Below are 23,484 nucleotides of genomic sequence, written 5' to 3'. Positions count from 1 at the left end.
CTTAGGTACTACTAGACACCTGGCGACGAAGCTGCACTGGGACTTGACAGTAATCTGTTGACACATCACAAACATCAGGTGCCTGAAGTATTAAGAATGATCTGTACTTTGTCTTAAAATGCTACAGGACTGCCTAGTACAGCAGCTACGGTGATTCCCAGCTTGAGAGCTTCTTGCAACACAGTCATTCTTGCCTGCTGTTGTTTAGCGAAAGCCGTGACCACCGTTTTCTTTATTCACTCCCGTCTCATTCCTGACATATTTACAAACCTCTCGAAGTTGCAGCACGAGTATAATAAATAATCTCTAGGATGATCAACACTCCATGCATATGCAGATCGTTTTCTACACCACTGTTCTGTCATTTTGAGGAACCTGTTTCCAGAATCTATTTGTTTAGAGAAACTTTTTGTTTCCCTTTATCAATCCACTCTTTTATCTACGGGAAACGTGCAAGAAGAAATTGCGACCTGTCCACCCAGGGAAAGATGAACTGGTTAACTTTCTGGTAGGAGACATATGAACATATATGTGTATGCTTCTACATGATATTTCCTTTGCTAATGTCTGCTCTTCAAAATAAAGCAAAATCCTGTTTCTCTTCATCAGGTGAGTAGGTCAGCTTGATTAACTCACCAGAATGAGACAAAAAGAATTTGTTCTATTGTAGAGTGAATAGAAATCTTCTTTCAGCCATATAGAGATTCAATTTTCTCCTGCTTTCCTCTTTTTTCTTCCCAATAAATATTAATAGTTGGGACCTTAAGTGATTCATGGAATTCTGAATCTGGCAATAAGAGTTGTATAGCACGGGCCTATATTTTAAAATTATTTGCCTTTTGAAAGCATTGTTTCTAAAGTAGGTTTAGAATATTATTGATGAAGTTAAAAGCAATGAAACATGCTGTTCAAACTTCCCACTGTGTAACCAAATACTGTTCTTCATACACATCAACTTCATGTGTGCATCAAATTAGAAATGTTTTATTTTCAGAGGCCCTCAGCACTTGCAAGTCTCTTGGCCAAAGCTGGAGGTATACTGTATCCTTGGCTACCCATACAAAATTTTATACATACATATATGTATGCATTTTTAAATTACTCAGTTTTTATAGTACTGAAGAAGTTCATTGATTTGTATAAGTAACACACGCAACTTTGGCACATAGCTGGATGTTACAAAGCAGTGAGTAAACAAACAACTTGTTAAACCGTGTGACTGATGTATAACAGAAGTCACTTAAAGAGAGGCAAGATTACACCACTCTTGCACATATCAGGCAGTATTTTATTCAACTGCCGGTCATTTTGAGTCGGTCTGAAACCCACAGTCACCAAGTGACACTTTACTCCACAGGTATTCATTGTTATAAGCTGGGCTATCTGTAGAATAAGATACTATTAATGAGAAATAAGATAATCATAAAGCCTATTGACCTTATTAGCTCTTACTGCAAAGCAAAAAAAAAGTGTTTTGCGTTTCTAATAAGAGTGAGAAAATTAGGATCTTATCAAGAAATAAATTATTTATTTGATTTTAAAAATTTATAGACTCAATTGGATCTAATAAGTAATAATATAATATTTAGTATGTGTGTGCATATATATCCATAGATATATAAGCCTGTGCACATATATATATATATACAAAATTTAAGTTTTAATAACAGGCTCCTGCTAGAGAATTCTGCCATTAAACACTTGCCGAGAAAATGAGAGTGAAGAAAAGCAGTTTCATTGTATGAATTATATACTGTGAAATCACCATAGTTCAGTAATATATCTGGAGAAACTAAAGTGAATATTAGCTGGAGAACACTTACACAGTCATCAGCCATTCCCTTACTGAGGTAACGAAGAAAACTGCTTTTCTGAATTGACTAACAAAAGGAGATGATAAAACAGCTGTTTGGATTCTGTATCTTTTTTCCACTGTCTATACCTTCGATTCCTAACTGCGCAATTTACTTTTCCAGACACAGGTTTCCTGGAGTGATTAAGGATGTAGTAGATCCAGAGAGAGCGAGCTGATCCTTTACTATTTCTCCCCAAGTTTGCACATTGAATTTTACATGAGGCAGAAGTACAGGACCAGACACAAAGTAGCATCTACATTACAAAATGCAAATTTTATATAAAATTTACTCCAGGGACGTGGAGATGGACAGTACAAAATGTACTTTAGTAACGCAAAGTTATAGTGAAGAGGACCAGATTTTCCCATCTAGCTACTTAAAGTCTGGGCCTTTCCTAAATAGAAGCCAACTACTCTGTTTCATTGTGTCTTTGTTTTGTCAATACAAATACAAAATGTAGTATCAATAAGTATGTTTGAACAGGTTGTTCACTAGGGAAAAATTAATGTTTCCTAATCTACTGGCTGGACCATCTGAACATCCTAAACACCCTGTGCAGATATTCAAGAAAAGCATAACCAATATTAGATATACCCATAAGTGCTATGAGGAGTTACGGTTAACATTTCCCACAGTTGTCACAATGAAAACTCTTATACAAACCACACCACACCTTTTTAAGGGAAGAAATTCTCTTTTAGCTTTATATAGATCTCAGAAAAAAAAAAAATCATGATTGATATTATACAGTGAACACTGTAAAAGAAGGAATCATATTTTCCATTGGGATTTTACACTACAGTTGAATCTTTACTACTCAGTAGCATCAATACATGAATTAATTGCTTTATATAGACATTACATGGTTGTAGGAAAGTATAATTTTCTGTCTTTTAGTAACTATTACACTTGTCAGTAGGAAAAAAATGTGGGTGTTTTTTTTAGCATTCTGACAACTCCATTTTACAGTAAAAAAGTTGACATTACTTAAGCAAGTGTCTTTGAAAGTTATTTGGCTTTTAAAGCACGAATTAAAAATCAAATTATCTCCGGTTGTGCCCCAACCTAAACTCTTTCCCGAAGTGTCACTTTTTGTTAAAATCAATTTCAGAATTTAAGTATTGCTCCACTCACCTAATTGATAGCAACACAAATTCATGATAGGCATAAAATGAAATAGTTTCTGTGACACCACTCAACAGTGGATTGAGGGTTAGTTTACAGTGACCTTGTACAGGCAGCCTTTTTTCTTTGTTTTTCTTTTTTTTTTCCACAGTTATAAATATTCAGTTTACAGGCTACCAGTTACTGGAATTTTGGTTACTTAACCTGCCAACTACCAATAGCTTCTTCTAGTTTAAAACCCTAGATGCAGCTGGCAACTAGAACATTCGGTGTACACAGACTGGAGAGTATGATAACTCAAAGGTATTATGAATTGTATTTTGGTACAGCAAGTGTCTACAGTGCAACTTCTTTCCCACTAGCTGCATACACAAAATGAGTCTGTGTCACTTCTGATACACTCAGCTCATTCCCCTATGACTCAGAACAGCGTATTAGGAGAACCACAGGATAAAATAGATATAACATTTCAAATGTATTTAATAGTCATTATCCAGAGCCTGCTTTCAATCCAAATGTTAAAAATCACTTTGGAACATACCTGTAGTATTTGAACATTAAGCTGCATTAATCATGAAGTAATACTTTAACTTAAATCAACTGGAGCCAAAATCTGCCCTCACCTTCACTCTGAGTTCACTGCTCTGGAATACATCTTCTGAGTTTGGACTTTAAACTACCTGCTAAAAATTAAGCCATTGTTTGATTAGCACCCTATATCCAATGGTCCAAATTCTGCCATTTCTGACATTCACGAAAGTCGGTAGAGGACAGTGAGGGTATAGCTGACAGCAGAATGCAGCCCAGCTGTAGTTTCTAAATGAGCTTTGGTAGAAGAAAGAGCATGTAAGTCTTTCACTATAAAGCAATCATCAATATTGACTCAGGCTACTGGAAATCTGACTAGTTGTTTTGCTGTTCTATGACAGGATGTGAGTTTTGTTAACATTTGGGGGTAGGAGGGAATCACCACATATATTTTCTTGCTATTTGACTAAGCAAAATTTTCAGCGCTGAAGGTTTGGTTCTTTGTGGGGAGAGGAGGAGGCAATGGGGCCCCAATGATACCGTTCTGTGTCAAAAAAAAAAAAAAAGGTATGTAGATATATTCTAAAGAAGGAAATTAAAAAAATTAAAACCATACATTTTGGAAAGACAGCTTGTATTTACATACAGGATTGGAGGGCTATAATACACTGTTGCAATAGATGTCCTCAGTGTGTAGGGTTTCTCCCATGTCCTGCTTGTTACTGCAGATGATATGACTGCTTCAGAAATGCCCTCCCTCTTCTCCACCCCAAACCAAAGCAAAGTGAAACCTGTGGAAGCGCCCACCTCTGTCTGATGATCTTCTGGGAAAACACCCCAGCGTGCCCCGAACGTACTAAATGCCTGCCTGCACTCTCGCGTGCACCTCTTTTGCACTGCTGTAACACTTGTTTGTTTCAGTGGGCATTTACTTTCGAATCACACAGGAAACACCAGTGTGACAGCAGAACCAGACCCACCACATGCGGTCTGGTTCCACTTCAAGTCCACCTCTCTTTAGTGACTTGTGTTGGTCGCTCCAGGGGTGCCTTACAGCAGATTTCACTGCAGACAAAAGGTAAAGTTAAACCAGCGTCTAAAGTGAGGTCCAGGGTATTCTAAAAGTCTCCTACCTGAATTATGGACATCCGGCTCGGGGGAGCCTCGCTGGCGTTAGTCCCTTGCCCTGTGAAGCTGGTGTGGCAGCCCACATGTCCCTGGGGTACAGTCAGGTTGTTGGAGGCGGGCTTCAGGTACATCACCTCAGACCTGGGAGAGCTGAGGGGCAGGCGGGTCTGGTAGTCAAAGTACATGGGTGAGGTGGCCAGGGATGGGCTGCTCACCACGTTCATGACATTGAGGGGGCCCCGGCTGTCCTCGCCCTCACTGGGCACCAGCATAATGTCATTCTTGCTGATCTTCTTCTTCTTGCCCTTGCTCCCTCCACTGCCACTGCCTCCTCCTCCCCCGCCACTGCCTCCCCCTCCTCCCAGCTGAGGGTGGCTATACTCAGCAATGCGACAGTTATAGGTGCGGATCTCCTTGTTCTCTCGCTTGCACTTCACGGCAATAGTGATCATGGCAGCCAGCAAGATGATGGAGACAGTGCTCAGCGTCACGATCAGGGGCAGCGACAAGTCCCAGTGTGGTCGCCGATGCTGCTCGCCATTCACCTGCGGCTCACCAGCCTCGGGCAGGGGCCCCGCCAAGGCCCTGACAATGAGCTTGGCCACTGCGGAGAGGCTAGGCTTGCCATGGTCACTGACTTTTACCACCAGTTCAGCCACAGGGCTGAGCTCCTCCCAGTAGGGGTGCAAGGTTCGTATCTCACCGCTAGTGGGATCCATCTCAAAGAGGTGCTCCTCATTGCCTTCCACAATTTCGTACGTGAGGCGCCCGCTCTCCCCAAAGTCACTGTCCAGGGCACGGACGGTGCCCACGGGGTAGCCCACACCAGCATTGCGTGGCACCTGCAGCTCGGCGGTGTCATTGATGAGGGTAGGCAGGACAATGAGGGGTGCATTGTCATTGACATCGAGCACGGTGACACGCACCGTTGCATTGCTTTCACGGTGGGGTGAACCCGAGTCCTTGGCCAGCACACGAAACTCAAAATGCTTTGTCTGCTCGTAGTTGAAGCTCCTCAGGGCGTAGATAGCACCATTGGTGGGGTTGACAGAGACATAGGTGTAAATGGAGACGTCGCCCACATGTCCGGGCAGAATGGAGTAAGAAACTGTCCCATTTTGGCCCAGGTCAGGGTCCTGGGCCAAGACAGAGCCCAGGTACTCTCCAGGGATGTTGTTCTCAGGCACCTGTAACACGTAGAGGTTCTTGCTGAAGCGGGGTGGGTTGTCATTCTCATCGAGGATCCGGACGGAAAATGATTTGGTGGAGTTGAGTGGGGGGTTGCCCCCATCACGTGCCACGATGGTCACATTGTACTCGTCCTGCGCCTCGCGGTCCAGGGGCCGGTCAGTGACCACAGTGTAAAAGTTGTCATAGTTCTCCTCCAGGGTGAAAGGGACCGCTCCGGGTCCACCGCCACCGCCCAGCACCCGGCACTGGAGCTGCCCGTTCTTGCCCGAGTCACGGTCGGTGACCCGCACCAGGGCAATGACGGTGCCTGGTGGGGCAGCCTCACTCAGTGCTCCCTGGCGAACGGAGACAAAGCCAATGGTGGGAGCATTGTCGTTGCGGTCGATGAGGCGGACGGTGACCTTGCAGTGAGCGGGGATGGGATTGGGCCCCAGGTCCCGAGCCTGGACATCGATCTCAATGAGGCCGCTCTCCTCGTAGTCCAGGTTGCCCTTGACACGGATGAGGCCACTCTGTGGATCGATGCTAAACAGGTCACGGACGCGCTCGGGTGCGTAGCCACTGAAGGAGTAGAGCACCTCTCCATTGGTACCCTCGTCGGCATCGGTGGCATTAAGGTCGATGACGGCAGTGCCCAGTGGTGCATTCTCTGGCAGTTCTACCACATAGGAGGCCGCCTCAAAGACAGGGCTGTTGTCATTGGAGTCGATGAGTCGCACGTTGATCTGCACCGTGCCTGAGCGTGGTGGGTCGCCGCCATCCAGTGCCGTCAGCACTAGGGTGTGGTGACTCTGCTCCTCGCGGTCTAATGGCTTCTGGATGACCAGCTCCGGAAACTTTGTGCCGTCACCGCGGGACTTGACGTCGAGGGAGAAGAGGCCGTAGTCATCACGGGTGAGCAGGTAGGTGCGCAGCCCGTTGTCCCCAGCGTCCGGGTCGTGGGCGCTGGTGAGGGGGAAGCGAGTGCCCGGCGCAGCGTTTTCTGAGATGTCCATGTCCACCTGGTCAGAGGGGAAGGCCGGCGCGTTGTCGTTCAGGTCCTGGATCTCCACCTTGATCATGCAGATCTCCTGGTCGTTGGCGAACACCTCGAGGGACAGCTGGCACTTGGCGCTGCGCCGGCACAGCACTTCGCGGTCGATGCGCTGCTTGGTGTAGAGCAGCCCGCTCTCCCCGTCCACGTCCAGGAGGTGCGGGGCCGAGTTCTCCAGCACACGGAAGGTGGACTTGGGGCCCCGACCGCCCCCGGGGCCGCCGCCGGGTCCTCCGCGCTCGGCGGGCAGCATCCCGCCCCCCGCCGCGCCGGCCGCCAGCCGCGCATCGCGGCCGATGTTCCCGATGACCGTGCCGGCTCCCTGTTCCTCCGGCACCGAGTAATTCAGGTTCTTCAGCGACAGGGCGGGAGCCCAGCAGAGGAAGAAGCAACAAATGGAAAGGTACATCCCCGAGCAGGGGTGGGGGCGGCAGCAGCTGCAGCGGCGACCAGGGTTGTCCCCGTCTTCTCTGCCTCCCGCGGCTGAGCTTGCTCTTCCTCCTCCTCCTCCGCCGGCTGTCTCTCTTTTTTTCTCCTTGCTTTCTCTCTCCCCACCCCTGTATTTCAAGTTCCTGAACCTGTTGCTCTAAAACATCTGCAGAGACACAGGATGAGAGGCAGCAAATGGACCATGTAGCTCGGAGGGAGGGAGGGAGGAAGGGAGGGAGGGAGCAATCGGGGGGGCCGGAGGAGGGGGGAGCAGCTTCGGCAGCGTTTCAGCAGGCGCTTGCCGTGCTTGCAGTCCCCTCGCAGTTACTTCGGCTGTCCAAGTTCGGCAGTGGGAGGATTTTAAAAAAAAAAAAAAAAAAATCAGAAAATTTGCAAAAGGTCTTCTCCTCCGGGCAGGCGAGGTGTTCCCGATCCTTGAATCCCCGCAGATGTACAAGGAATAATAAAAATAACAACAATAATAAAAAATCGGCAGCAGTGGTAGTTTTTCTAGAAACGATCAAAAATATTTTTTTTTCTTTTAAGAGTGTGTATGTAGATATACAGAGGAAAGGGGGGGGTGGCCACAGGTCTGTGAGCAGGGGTAGAAAAGCTCATTTGCTACTCATGGCTTGCGATGCGATTGATGGAGCGAAGGGGTGGGAGAGAGACAGAAGGGGAAAAAAAAAGTCTTGGCTTGTTGTTGAAGCCCTCTTCGTGTGCAGTGAGAGGCAGTGAAATGTCTGATTGCACCGCGGGGCTGTTGGTTTTCAGGGAGTGTTTTGCTGCATTTAGAGATCTAATCTCGCATTGCTTGCGGCGGAGAGCTGCATCTCGCTGCCACCGGTATTTCCCCCCTCTCAGTCTCGTACACCCTCACTCTTTACTTCCCGAATCAGAAAGCGAGGGAAGGAGGATTGCAGGGCAAGAGGGGGAAACAGAACACACATGCAGCCCTCCCCCGCCAACAAAAACTAGCGTCCGGATTTGTAGTTTCCTTTCTCTCCCTCTACTACCAACCTCACACTCTTTCTTTTGTGGGGGAAAAAAAATTGAGAAACCCACCAGCTGACGGTCGTCATTAGCAGTAAGTATATATTTTGAGAGAAATCGAAGGCGGTGCTCAGCCAGACAGACGCACACTCGGGTTTCTTTCAGGCAGGCCAGCAGCCGCCGCCACCACCACGTCCTTTCCCTCCCTGTATCTACGCGTGTGTGCGTATGCGTGCCTGAGGAGCTGCACTTTCCTCAGTGCTGTTTAATTCCAGTTTGCTTTTCTCTCCAGCCGAGAGGAAATCAACAGGCAACCCATGGCTGGACGCATAGATTAAAAAAAAGAAAGCGAGAGAGAGGAGGGGGGGGGGGGGGGAAGGGGAGGGGGGAGAGAAAGAAAGAGAGGAAGAAAAGCCACCACACGCACACACACTCTCTCTCTCTTAGTCTCTCGCTAAAAGGAAAACAGTCTCTGTATTCACAGGGCTGCGCTGTCAAGTGCCTCTCTTTTCTTTCTATTCAGCATCTCCTTCCAATGACACTGCTGCCTAGTCCTCTTCATTTAGGGGAGGGGAGAAGAGGAGGAAAAACAATCCTGGCGATGAATAAAGTGGGAGATCTTTTTAATCGGCTCATTCGCTTATATTAAAACCTATGCGGTTCTGCGATTGGCGTGATGCATTTTTTGCAGTCCTTTCAAGCTTTAAGCAGTCTCTCCGGGCATCTCGGTACAGGGGAAAAGAGCGGCGGCAGCGCCAGGCACGTCCCCCCTCTCCGACATACCCTTCCCAGCGGTAAGGTGTAGGAGGTAAATATTGGGGAAGGGTAACTGAATTTTATTTCGGGTTCTTTTAAAAACCAGAAATAAGTGAATGGCACATCCAGAAATGCAGGTGTTTCAATCTGCCGGATGAGTAAGATCCAGCGGAACAAATCACATTCGCTACCGCCTCATGTTCCTCCCTTCACAGACATTAGTTGCACCTTCTTCCTAACGCTTCTCTGACTCACTCTATAGACAGGGAAAAACAAAAACAAAAAAAAAAATCAGACTTATATTTTGGAAGGGGGGGGGGGGGGAAGGAAAAAGAGAATTGGGGGGGTGGGGTGTCGGATCCAGCTACACTTTTACTATACCTCTTTCTCCGGGAGACTGAGGATCAGGAAAACAAGGCTGTTATCCACTCACTGGCACAGAGGCGCGTCTGTCTCCCGCTTTGCTGAGTGTTTTTAACCACCTTTCCTCAGTGTTATGTGTGAAACAAATCAGAGATCTTTCATATTAAAAGAAAAAAAAAAACCAAAACCACCAATGAAAAGCATAGGTTCCCAATACATAGCTCACAGATCTAGTTCCGAGTCTCAGTTCTGCACTGTTTTTTTTTTTTTTCTCTCCTTTATTTGAGTCCGGACCCAGAGTACACAGTTAATTCTGCAACCTGTGGCGGAGAGGCTCTCAAAAGAAAAAAAGAAGGAAAAGCGAACACTCTTCTCTGTCTCATCGGTGGGTGGCCCCTTTCGGGCGGACGGTCGCCAGTCTCAGCCGAGCAGCACGCGAAAGGAACGCCGATCTCCGACAAGCCAGATCCATTCCACCAGCCGCCCGCAGGGTAAGCGGAGAATTCGCAGAAAATTCAACAGTTGGAGCCGCTCTCTCTCTCCCGTCCCCCCCCCCCCTTCCGCCTCCTCGCCTCCCTCACTGCAGCACCAGCGGGTACACAGCGCCCGCCCAGCGCCGCTCGCCGACTGCCTCTATTCACCTCACGCCGCGGCTTAAACACCGATACGGGTTCCCCGCCAGCCAATCGGCGGAGGTGGAGGCGGCCGGCCCCGGCGCCGAACCTCCAATGGGAGAGGGCGGGCAGGCGTGGGTGGGCGTGGCCGCGGCCGGCTGCTGGGTTGCCATTGATTAGATCGGTTCGGTGGGAGACGCGCAAACGTGCGAAGCGCTCGGGCGGGCGGGCGAGCGGGAGCGCGGGCTGCGGTGTCTCGTCGCCGCGCCCCGCAGCGCCGCGCCCCCGGCCTCCCTTCCCCCCCACCCCCACCCCGCCGGCTGCGTGTTAGTTATTTATTTATATATACACCCATCCTTATTTATTTATTTTTAAGACATACGAACGAGTCTTCCGGAACGGCGGGTGGGGAAGCGGGGGTGGGGGACGGGACACGCACGCTACACCCCCGCGCTCCTCCAAAGCACTGACTGCGCAGCGCCGTCCCCGAGTCCCCCCGGGGGGCCGCAAAGCCTCCCCCGCCGCTCCCGGGGACGCATGGCCGGGGGGGGGGGAGGGGTGTGTATGCGGATGAGGACTCCCTCCCGCCCGCCCCCGCCCTGAGGGAGCCGCCCCGAGGGGCAGGTCCTGAGAGCAGGAGCACCCCCCCCTCCCAGTTAGGGGACCGGGGAGGGAGGGTGCGGCGGCAACCCCCTCCCTCCCCACTTCGTCCGCCGTTGCGGGGCTCGGGGCCGTGGCAGCGCCCTCCCCTCCCCTCCGCTCCCCCCCGCCGCGGCGGGAGGGTCTGGGCTGGGGTCGGCGGGCGCGGGGGGAGGACGGAGGCTGGAAAGGTGAGTGCTCGGAGCGCCAGTCTCGACCCGCGAGTTACCGAAATGAAGCTGCCATTTGTGAGCTGCGAGTGGCGGGAGTGGAAGTGGCATGGATCGTTTAGCGGGAAAAGGAAAAAAGAAAAAGAAAAAAAAAAAAAAGGAAAATCAGCTCTGGAGCAATTATAAGACGCTCCTGACAATTATTTTGGGAGCGGCTCTTAAAAGGTCCAGGTAAGGAAACTGCTCTTTCTGCTGGCTCAGTGGGGTAATCTTCAGCCCTTTCTCAGTTACCGTGTCCATGAATGTGGTTTGACTTGGAGAAAGTGTGACAAATTTACAAATTCAAGTAGGTGTTCTTTCTAGACCCATCTTCCCGTCCTGAAGACCTCTTCGTGGCTTTGAAAATGATAGTTTGCCATGCGGAACGCGTCTGCTAGTAACCATTGTAAAACTAACGCTGTGTTAAAATGCAGTAGTATATAAATAAACTGCACGTAGGTTAGTGACAGCGTAAAATCACCACTCTCAGACGTGCCAACTTTCTGTGCGAGAGCGACAGACAGACGAAATAAAGGATATGTTTACAAAATGAGCTTTGCTTGCTGAATGAGGGCTTCAGATTGGCTGATGAAAATCGGCGTATTCAGCCAAGCCGCTTGTTTGGAGAAGTTCCCTATGGGAGCAGCACAATTTAAAAAAAAAAATGGAACAAACAACAGAGTAAGCCCCTGAGCTATCAGGAGACCTCGTTTCACTCTGACTCGAGTCCTCTGCTTTCCTTTCCTTATTCCGTAGCCTGTGCCAAACCTGCAGGATGTCCAGAGATTACCTAGGCAAGTTCTGCTAATTGGGGGGGAAGGGGGGTGGGGAAAGAGGGTCGTTGCAATTATGTCATGGCTCCCTCTAGCGTGCTAGAGGTACTGCTGCATTTGGGGTATGTACCCCTGTCTGTCTGTATGTGCGTCTGCGCGTCTGTGTGTGCGCGCCGAAGCCTGCATCCGCACGGCAACTCCAGCTCCCGTTCCGAGGGAGCAGGAGAGCACCAGCAGGACAAAACGATAATTTCACTGTTACACTGGCATATACTACGTAATATGTTTCTGACAGTGTTGCTCGTGGTTTACTTATGTTGAAAAAAAAAAAGCCACAAAACCCAAGATGAATTTGACTTTTTTTGGAGGAGGAGGCGGCTGCTGTCTCCAGCCTCGTGGATGCCTTTCTCTTTTTTTATATGACTCAGCATTACACAATAAATACTCTGCCTCCACAATGAAGTCAATACACTGAGGGCACTCTGCAGTTTGTAAAACAAGTACTCAGACCTCTGAATTAAAGGGAAAACTATCTAACCCTTTGTCCAAGTAAGGGAGTCTTTGCTTGTAAAATCTACCTTTTTTTTATCAAACATCTTGCAGCTTACAACATCCCATTGATACCAACGACATGCGTGGAATACTTAGAGGAAAAATAAAATCTGAATCACTAGCATTAGATGGCTGACTACCAGGTGATGATCATAAATAAAATGCTCACCCCTTACCCTACAAGTCACTGTGGTTTTTAGTGTTCACTTCAACAGAGCCACTTTTTAATACTCAGTTTCAGGTATGGGCGATTATTAGCAATTTCTAATGGTTTATTGGAAATCTTGTCATCCTGACATCTTAAAAAATTGTGGCTCTTAAACCCGATAGATACTTAAGTGCCTAACTGGAAAAAGCCAGACAAAAAATTACGCCTGCATATGAATATATGGCTCTGCCAGGCTGATGTTTGTTACGTCAGGCCGTTTACAACAACAAAATGATATTTATTGATTTTAATCCACCTGTGCAAGTAATGAATATTTTATTTGTTTTATGATTTTACAGTATATCTAAAATGCATCTTCTGTCAAATTTGTAGCACACACTACATATTTGATAGCTTAGACTGACATAATTTTCTATGCATTCATCAGGAAATGGTTGCATTTTTCAAATAGAAAAGTCAGAAATAATATGTATGAAGGTAATGACAAGGAGTGCCAGTAGTACCCATATGCTGTGCCATGTCAATGTGTATTGAGCATAGAGTGCATATTTATTGGGGAAAAAAAGTGAAACAAAATAAACCCCAAATTTAAAAGTGCTTATTAATAGCTTGGTGAGAAAGCTATACTGTGGAGAGGCTAATACATAGACAAAATGAAAATCCTTAGTGATAGGAATACACATATAGAAAGCCTAGACTGTCTGGTAGATCAAGAAAAACATAGTAAATATACACAATATAGGAGAAGCTCAGCAAAGGAACAAAGTCCAATATAACAGCCCTAGCAATAACCTATATATTGAGGGGTTAAATTATGCTTTGGAAAACTACTTTTTGATACTTGAAATGTTTGTTCATTTGAAGCTGTAGTCTGACATCAATCACAATAACTGATATTAACAGGACATATTTCAAAACCAACTTATTAAAAAATGCTGATTTATCTTGAACATAGTAGAACAGTATTCAGATTTTTTTGGGGAAATTTTCTTAACAAAATCTAGCACTTTATTATTCTGTCTTCATCAAAGAGAGGTAAACCTTTCTACTTTCAAAAAAAAAAGGTAATAAATAAGACATATCCTCAATCAGAAGTGTTGAAATGAAAATATTTTGTCTCAGTGTGGAGGGTACTTAAGCATAGCACAAAAGTCTCCGAAAAAATAACCCTAAACAAATAAAAGAAAATAGGAAGGCTATGAAAAAATCAATATAGTTAAATGTCGAGGTTCAACATTAAAGTTATCTGAGCCTAAAATGTGTTACTGGGAAAGCCCAAATCCAATTATCTTGAAAACAATAGTAAGAAGTAAAATTAGAAAGGCCAAGGAGGGAATTTGAGGAGTGAAGAATCCGTATATAAGAGAATGAATTACCTGCTACAAACCAAGCATATGCTTTATCAATATGAGCAAGCCATGACAGAATGGGTGGGCCTAACATTTGGTCAGCTATAAAAGAATAAGTATTGCAGAGAAATTAATTTTCTGTAGTCTAGTACTCATAGCAAGTGAAGACATTTCCTCTGGTCAACTCTTTTTTTAGTAACAAAGATAAGATGTGGGTGTGTACTGAGGTGTCAACAGAGAGACTCCTAAAGAGTGAAAAGCATCTGACTAAATGGTAGTCATCAAGTGTTCTTACAGAATCTGAAAATGAAGTAAATGATCTGTTAAAAATATGTAGTCGTTAAGATCAGTTACTATGTGTGAGGATTGAAAGGTACAACATCTATTTGTCTTTTAAAAGGACTAAAAGGGTGATCAAGGAATCACGGTGTGGCAAGCTTTACTTTTAGTACTAGGAAAATCAGTTAAAATGGTAATTAAAAATAGAAATTATATGGCATCTACAGAAATGTAAGAGAAGTACTGTTCAGAAACTCAATGAAATCAATAGAAACCTTTTCACTGATTTGATTCATCCCATAAAAGCAAAGTAGTATAACTTACATAGATTAAAAGGATATTTCTTCTGTTTATTAATATTATTGCAAAGTAGCAACAGCACCATAGATAAAATTACTTTTATAGCTTTGCATGTAAGCAGTCTTACGTCAATTTATATGTGAGTCCACACCAGCAAGCCATGTAGAAAAGAGAATAGCTGCTGAGAAAGGGAACAAGAAATGACAGTGCAGTAGATAAAGGCAAGAGTAGGTGAATGTCTGCAAATAATGTTAGGGGACTAACAGAGGGGCAGGAGCCAAGAAGAGAGAGAAATAGGAAGAGGTTGCTGAAGCGAAGCATTGGGCTTTTTAAAAAGACTTCAGGGAAAAGGAATTCACAAGCAGGAGATAAGCCTGAGATTGTCACTGAAACTGTTGATACCTACGTCTTCTATCTAGCTGGGAAGTATTGCATTTACAGTTGTACCTGTGTCATTTTGGAAACAAACAAACAAACACACAAACACAAAGATTCATTAGCCTTACAGAAAGGGTGACTTGTTAGGCCACAGATAAGTTGCTTATGAGTTGGATTCTTCCACCTCTTTTCAGGCATGTTACCTAAGGACTGTTTAGCACAGAATACAGAGACATTTTTTTTTATTATGGTGAAAACTGATCCCACTTTGAGATCAAACCCAGCGTGTTTCAAACAGACTAAGCAGAAGTTTTCTTAATGATTTTAAAAAGAAAGCAATTTATTTAAAAGCAATCAAACTAATGAAAACTGGTTTCCTACAGGTGTGTCTCTTAATTTTCCCACTGCCACTACTACCAGCTTCCTCCTGTGTCTTTAGTGACGGTTACCCTTCAGATGTGAGTGGCTGGCTGAGAGTGACGTGCTGCTGGGGCAGGCAGCAGCTGCCTGGAAAGGTGCAATGGCTACTTTTCCTTCTCTCCATTAGGCTAGCAATTTATCTCCCATGCATACCCACTAACTGGAATAAAACATAAACTATGATCACCTTTGAAATGTCTATCCCACTTGCAAATTTGATTGAAATTGGCCAGTGCATCACAAAGTCACTGGGCAGAATGACAGAAAGACAGAGAGACGCTCAGGTAATTGTCAACTGGCCTGTTTACTTACACAGCCTCCTTTAAAAAAAATAGAACATTAAAAATTAAAACATCTTAGCCATTTTATTATAACATGACACTAATCCTGGGGGTATGATATGGCACAGTAGTATGATCATAGGATATGACTTGGCATGTTGTTAAAATGCATGCACTGACATTACCAGTGAGTTCAGAATATACTCTGTAAGTATAGATACTAAATTTTGTAACATAGAATCAAAAATGTTTGCTTTTTCAGATAAAGTATATGCTCTGAAGCATTTAGAAACTGCTCTGAAGCAAATATTTTATATATTTTTCTTAAACCTGGCAATTTTTGTTCTCAGGGTAAATTGCATTAAAACACATGGAGTTTAGCAATATTTTTTGTTTCACTAAATAATGAAGAACTTTACTGATGAAAATCTGTTGGGAATTATTTGTGACAAGTTTGTTAAAGATTAGAGCACATGCACCCTTTATTGTTATAATGATTTAAATGTTTAGAAATTTATAAACGTCTTTAAATTCATTAAAGACTTGGTTTAGTAAATGTTGGTTAGTTATTGTAGGTTAATGCAGTTCTTGTAGGTTAATGATTCCTATGTCCTTTAAAGGCTGTGTGGCACAACAGGACAGAGGTTTGTCTTCTTGTTCCCCTCCAGGTTAGGCTGCACTGTGGAAACGAGAGAGATTGTGCCTTCCCTGAGATTGCAGAAGTGAAGAAACTTATGGAAGTGCAGGATAAAAAAGAAGAAGGAGGGGGGTGGGGTGGGGGGGAAGACAAGAGTGAGCAGAAACTCCAGGAAGTGCTGAGAAAAGCAGGGAACAGAACAGCTATTCAGGTCTCAAAGGGGAAGGAAAGAAAACACTCTCTTGGACTTGCATAATTCCCTGCAAACCTGTGGAGCTCCTGGACTGAGACCATTCACAGACGAGCAGACCTGCCATGTCACGACAGCGTGAACTGCCAGATGTTCATCTACACCTCTACTATTCTATCTCACTTTGGATGCTTTATGAAGCTTTGTTTTGCAGTGAAATCTGATCTTTGGTGTTTAGAACTTCTCTGGGAGTGCTGGTGGTGCTTGCTGTAAGGAAAAGGTAGAAGCAGATCCAGCTCAAAGATCTGGCTAAGTGACATACATTGTGCAGATAGACGTACTGGCGGTGTACCAATAGAGGACAAAGTTGGAGAAGCCAAAATTAAAGTAACATTTCAAGAAGACCATATCTGGTGATTTGAAAGGTCAGGAAAGTCAAAGAAAATGGGAATGCAGTCTGGGCCCCGATGAAAGTCTTGACAAATGTATTTCATGAGAGCAGTCTAAGGGCAATAGCATGTGCTGCACGGAACTGTAAGAAGGATGCTCTACCAAGTAGACTTTAAGGTTATGCTCAGTGAGGTTAGATGTGGAACGAATCTTCTTCTTTCTCTTCATTAAAAAAATACCAACCAAACAAAAAGACTAAACAAACAAGATTACTGACCCAACAGAGTCTGAGGAAGCTGCTGGATATTTCTCATGTTTCTTATGCAGGAATGTGCCTAATAATATTAATATATTAATAATATCGTTAATAGTAGTACTTATTAATAATTAATATTTTGAATTAGCTGAAATCACAACGTAGTTTGCCACTGGACCTCCTCTAAGAAGAAAACAACTGCACCTTCTAAGTTACAATAGTCTTGAGAGCAGGCTGATACTGTTGTGGAGTCAAGTTGAATCTCAGACTAGCACAGCAAAGCCAATAACTTTTTTAACTGGAACATCGGAACCTTCCTACATTTCACACCATCAAGCTGCAGGAAGTTTGAGTCACTGTTGTGGGTTTGCGTGGCAAGGTTTTGGTAGCTGGGCGGGGGCTATAGGGGTGGCTTCTGTGAGAAGATGCGAGAAGCTTCCCCCATGTCTGATAGAGCCAACAATACCCAGCTCCAAGACGGACCCGCTGCTGGCCAAGGCCAAGCCAAGCAGCAACGCTGGTAGTGCCTCTGTGATACCATGTTTAAGAAGGGGAAAAAACTGCTGGAAAGCAGCAGTCGAGAGAGAGGAGTGAGACTATGTGAGAGAAATAGCCCTGCAGACACCAAGGTCAGTGAAGAAGGAGGGGAAGGAGGTGCTCCAGGTACTGGAGCAGAGATTTTTTCCCCTGCAGCCCATGGTGAAGACCATGGTGAGGCAGGCTAGCCCCCTGCAGTCCATGGAGATCCACAGTGGAGCAGATACCCACCTCCAACCTGTGGAAGACCCCACACTGGAGCAGATGTACACCTGATGGAAGCTGTGACCCCGTGAGAAGCTTGTGCTGGAGCAGGCTCCTCCCAGGACCTGTGGACCCATGGAGAGAGAGAAGCCCATGCTGGAGCAGGTTTTCTGGCAGGACTCGTGACCCTGTGGAGGACCCACGCTGGAGCAAGCCTGTTCCTGAAGGACTGCACCTCATGGGAATGGACCCCACCCCGGGGCAGGTGGATGCCCAAAGGAGGCTGTGACCCCATGGGGAGCCCACACTGGAGCAGGCTCCTGGCAGGACCTGTGGACCTGTGGAGAGAGGAGCCCACACTGGAGCAGGTTTGCTGACAGGGCTTGTGAGCCCATGGGGACCCACGCTGGAGCAGCTTGTTCCTGAAGGACTGCACCCGTGGAAGGGACCCACGCTGGGGCAGTTTGTCAAGAACTGCAGCCCGTGGGAAGGACTTATGCTGGAGAAGTTCATGGAGAACTGTCTCCCATAGGAACAACCTCATGCTGGAACAGGGGAAGAGTGTGAGGAATCCTCTCCTGAGGAGAAAGGAGTGGCAGAGATAAAGTGTGATGAACTGACTGCAGCCCCCATTCCTCATCCCCCTGAGCCACTTTGGGGGAGGAGGTAGAAAATTGGGATTGAAACCTAGGAAGAAGGGAGGGGTGGGGGGAAGGTATTTTAAGATTTAGTTTTGTTTCTCACTTTCCTACTCTGATTTGATTGGTGATAAATTAATTTTTTTTTTTTTCTCCCCAAGTTTTATCTGTTTTGTCTGTGGCAGTAACTGGTGAGTGATCTCTCCCTGTCCTTATCTCGACCCTCAAGCCTTTCATCATATTTCCTCTCCCCTGTCCAGTTGAGGAGGGGGAATGATAGAGTGCTTTTGGGGGCACTTGATATTTATCCAGGCTAAACGAAAACAGTCACTTCTTCAAAACATTTTCCCAAATTTTAAGCATCAGGGGTTTGCTTCTTATGGAATGGTAGCCTTTTGTTTTTCACTCTCTTGTTGTTTTTCAGGTCTATAGTTGCTTCAGAGCTGATGTTTTCTGGCAGTAGCCAAGGAATTGTGGTACAGTTTAATGCATCACTTTTTCCTCTCAAATCACTACTTAGAGGTTGAAGACTGTAACATCAGTCAGATAGGTCACAAATTTGATTGTGAAGGCAAGACCAATGTCTTGCTGGTGTTGCCACCTCCAAGTAGTGGCAGGAAGCAGAGAATTGAGGAAGACTCCAAGATAATTTAGATATAAAATACTACATATTCCTGAGTGGCATAAATTGACTTCTGCCAGTATTCTTACAGTTACTCCCCAAGTAGGATGAAGATATCATGGTCTTTGAAACTTCTGGTCTCAAAGTGCAGCGCCTAGTTTGCTGAAGAGAGTAAACCTGAACTATAAGTGCAAAGTCATCTGTGCATATAAATTTGCAGGAGAAAAAGTTCCTACTGGAAATAAAACCAAAAATAACAAAAAAAAAAAGGATTAAGCCAGCTTTTTGACTGTCAGTTATTTTCATATTTTTGTAGTTTTATTTTTTCTAACTTAACATTTTTCACCCACTGAAAAGTTGCAAACTCTCCCTAGGGTTTATGAAATTTGTTATACATTGCATACTAAAGATTCTACAAGCTAAATTTGCCTGTTACGCAACCCTTTTGTTTCCAGAGTATTCCCTTATTCAGTTATGCTGTTAGTAGCTGTACTTTAAACATGAGTGATTGCAACACTGTAAACAATTCTGTTGCTAAATCTCACAGAGAAATGGAATCCCATTTACTCTCTCTTAGCTGCAGTTTCATAAGATTAGAAATAAAGAAAAAAAAGCCAAAAACCAAACCAAACCAAAAAAAAACAGGTAATGAAACTGTCTCTACTCTCCACCCCAAAAAGTCCAGGGACACAACTAGGAATAAATAATGATAAAAAATCTGTTGAGACAAGAGTCACATTTGTATGGCTGCCTTTTAAAAGTGAGTAACACCTTTAGACTTTCTGTAGGTGAAAACCTTTCTTCACTAGTATACAAATCTATTTGAAACCAACCACTCAGTTTTGTTCCTGCTAACCCTTTTCATTTGTATACTCCTGTGCGAGCTCGAACATAAACAAGACTCCTAAACAGCAGACTATAGATAAGCTTTCAAAATGTTATGTGGCATTTTACCCACATATCTGTCAAGTAAAAGGTTAGAATCTTCACTTTTTAAAGAAAAACGTACCAATTAGCAGCAATGCAAGGCTGTCTAGAGCACGAGGTGCTCAAAGTTTGACACGTCTGTGGATGCAACACAACCCATTTATTCGTGTGAAGCTCCCTTTCATTTTCTGATGGCGAGTGACAATCCAAGGAGGGCCCCACCTCCAGTGAATTTGCAAGTGCTCACAGGAATTAAGAGATGAGGTTCTTTGCCTGATGTGTCTAGCATAGCTACAACTAGATAATGGAGTAGGAGATGACTGCTTTGCCTTGTTTGCCTACCAAATTGAGGCCTCAATAGTGGTTTCAGTGGCGTAATCACAAAACAGGGTTGTCAAATGCTGTTAGCCCCAGCGTGCAGGAAAATAATGGAGACCTGAGGGCTTGCTTCCTGGCATGGGCTACTGGGACTGCCGGTCACAGCAGAAGCTGTAGAGTGATGACAGCAGCCTGTGCGGGGCCACCGATCCCCATCCTGATGGGGCATTGGCAGCCAGCGCTCAGGGAGATGCAGGGATTTGGCTTCATCCGCTCAACACATTGGCCATCTGAGATGAGCTGACCTGACAGTTGGCTGCCAGTACAGAGCAGTAGGAGTTTGTGTCCCCCTTAGAGCCAGAGGCAAGCAAAAGAGGAAATAATGTTTCTAAAAGTCATAATTCCCTTCTCCGTTTGCTCCTGGGACAGTGCTGCTATGCATCCGCCTTTCTGCAGGCAAACTGTTGCCTTACAGTCTTGTCATAAATGGTTAGTTAGAATCCAGTGCTATAAAAAACCCAGAAAGAAATGTAATAACTATGGTGCAAAGTTAACATTTAAAAAATCCTATAAAATGCTGCAAAACCAAAAACAAATCTTAAAATTAAAAGAAGAAATACCGTATCCTTGAGACCACAAAAAATGCTTAGTGAATTTGTCTGTCTTTATGAAAAAAATTTTAAAGAGAGTTGATTTTGTAAGATTGGAAAGTTTCTATGTCCTGGAAATTAGGTCCTCAAAGGCATCTTATCGATGAGTGCATAAAATCACTTGTTACTCTGAAAGCATTAAATATTGTTGGAATAACTATATAAAAAATAGACAAAAAAAAAGTGGGAAAAAAAAAGCATGCAAATAAAAATCCTGGTTAGTATTTCTGTTTTTAGGTTTTATCTATTATGTACCAAAATAGTTTTTAATTTTTACACAGGAAAGTGTACTCATGGCTGCTGCCCTGAGGAATTTGTGTCAATGAACTAAGTGAATTGCTACTAGTTTCTGTTTTATTATAATATCTTAAACTGTTAGCAGACTTAACAACTTTACATCCATCTAGAGATGACATCTGAATTGCAAATAAATCACTATAAAATATATGTTGCAGACAGTTTTTGTTGATTGTGTACAATCATTAAGTATTTAAATGGCTAACTGCTTTTTGCCTGTTCCAACAAATGTGTCCACTGTAGTGTGTAAAGGGGAATGTGCTATATTAGGATGAATAATATTTTAAATTACGATTTGGGTTACACGGCAGGTGTTTAATTTGGATCTAATGAGTCTGTTACTTTGCTAAACCAGGTTAGTTATTTTAAATATATTTATTCAGGTGTAAGGACTATATAATTGATTTTAGTCCTTTTTTTTACTTTTGTATCTCTTAATAACTAGTTTCTGTTTACTGTGTAGTAATTCCTATTAAACCTGAATTAAATGCTTTTTTGGAGGATTGCTATTTAAGTTTTACAGAAAAAGTAAAATTTACTTTCTAATTAACTACTTAAATTACATGCCAAATTAAGGGCATGTAAACACATCTGGGGCACAATAACATGCCATTTTTTTATGGTGAATAATGATCTGGCATCAGTTATATACTAATTTCTGCAGTGGCAAGGCCGTACACCCTCAATGCATGGGAAACTCCAGCTGACAGGGTACTGCAGTGCAACTCCTCCATAGCGCTAGCTGCCACATGAAGTTGTGAGAATACAAAACCTGTCTTGGGGTATATCAGTCAAGTTCAATATCTCATTCTTATCTGCAGGTACTTAATGATTCAGGGTATGAAGAAGACTGGGTCCTTCGTGAAGACTGTGGTTGACAATTTTGCTTTTTTGTCCCAGTAGAGCAGTCTGCCTAAATATAGTTTATCTGGAGAAGGACCTGGCACCTTCGGTGGACAGACCTGATACAGGGCAATGATATCCCATGAGAAATAATGACGATTTTACAATTCAGTAAGTTTCTGCTTTAGGTGCAAGGCTTTTCTGTTTAGTGAGCTTGCTTTAATGGAAATACATTGCAAAACTTATACGTAGGTAACTTTAACTTGTTAAGACCAAAGAGCTCGCACTATTTGCTTCGAAGCAAAGGTGGCAAAATAAAATTAAAATAAATTAATTTGTACTGCTTGGTAAGGTGATGTTAGTTGTTCTCATGCTGTAGTGATGAACGTCTGTCAAACACCTGTACATTGGAGAAGAGAAGACCACATGTGACCATAAGAAAGATAAAATCACTGTTAATATGTGGTGTCAGGGACCTAAGCTGTATGAAATATATTAGGTCACCAAAATGTCTGAATTCAGACATTATTGAGCTCTTATTACAAGACATAACCATATAGAAAACTGCTGAAGAAGTGCATTTTAAATTGCTTTGCTATTTTCTTCTCTAAAAGAAAGTGGAGTTCCTGATCATTGTCTCTGATGTTTAAAGGCTGTAGTCATGTTAGTGTAGCATTCACTTCTTCAGCAGATGTAAATGTCTCTACAGTGTTATGGCTGTAATCCTTATTCTCTTCTGTTGCAGAACTTTATCAAGTAGCTACTTGTTGAGTTTTCCTACTAAAGGCTTGTCAAAGCACAGCCATATATAAGCCTTCACCTACATGATCAATTTCTTGTCATTTGGCAGGTGTGATGCAAAAACAAAGAAGTCCCCAAGCAACTGGAGTTACAGAGACACACTTTTAATTAATTAATGAACTTTGAATTATAACTTCTTTCAAGTTTTTTTGTTTGTTTGTTTTTTTAACCAATGAGTGAGGAGAATTCAAAATTTTAGCTTGTGACTGTTATTAAAGCGTTTCATTTAGCAAGCTCTTTCATTTAGAAACTTTATGGGAAAGAGTTCACAAACAAGGGCCACTGTTTATTGTCTTGTAGTAAACAGAAACTGTCTCAAACAACTGGCTACAGTACCCTGGGAATTGGGCTCAAATCTTTGAAAAACCGCTTATCATACAGTAAGTGCATAAAAGAAAAATTGTAAAAAATACAGAGTAGATTCACAGGAGGATTTTGAAAGACCTCAAAGAGACCAAATTGTGGTCTATGCTGTCTAACTCAAAGAGTTTAAAATTGGAAATAATACAAAGTTACAGCTGGCAGACTTCAGAAATACATCACTAAATCTCCACATGCACAAAGTGTATAGCTTTGAATAAAAAACTAAAGTTAATTTGCAGATTAATATTTAATCTCTTTATTCTGTTTAGTGAAAGTATTCTTTTTCAGTATGCTCCTTTAGAGTTGTAGCTGTGGATGCTTTCTGGCAGATTCTAATACTGACGTTCTTTTTCCAGTCAGTGGACCAAAAAGGAAAACAACAGTAGTTAGTGTTCACACTAGATGACATAAAGGGAATAAAGATGATTACTAATCAGAGTTAAGCA

The 23,484-nt window shown here is 43.8% G+C and overlaps 1 protein-coding gene and 1 long non-coding RNA gene across 2 annotated transcripts in view; one reads left to right on the top strand and one right to left on the bottom strand.

The window, feature by feature from the left end:
• Window positions 1-7,270, bottom strand: part of PCDH17 (protocadherin 17) — a 94,852-nt gene extending 87,582 nt beyond the window's left edge. Inside the window, exon 1 of the mRNA XM_009933659.2 lies at window positions 4,643-7,270. Within this exon, the coding sequence (XP_009931961.2) occupies window positions 4,643-7,270 (2,628 nt within the window). The remainder of the gene's footprint in view (window positions 1-4,642) is intronic.
• A 1,734-nt stretch (window positions 7,271-9,004) lies between these two features.
• LOC142361596 (uncharacterized) lies at window positions 9,005-23,043 on the top strand. The gene is made up of 4 exons (XR_012764223.1): window positions 9,005-9,091; window positions 9,690-10,846; window positions 21,935-22,045; window positions 22,725-23,043. It is a non-coding gene; the product is annotated as an uncharacterized LOC142361596 (long non-coding RNA).
• Window positions 23,044-23,484: the final 441 nt, after the last annotated feature.

This window comes from Opisthocomus hoazin, chromosome 1 (assembly GCF_030867145.1).
Source record: "Opisthocomus hoazin isolate bOpiHoa1 chromosome 1, bOpiHoa1.hap1, whole genome shotgun sequence".
Classification (NCBI taxonomy): Eukaryota; Metazoa; Chordata; class Aves; order Opisthocomiformes; family Opisthocomidae; genus Opisthocomus; species Opisthocomus hoazin.
The sequence above is the reverse complement of the archived record's forward strand: the minus strand, read 5'-3'. Positions and strand labels throughout refer to the sequence as shown.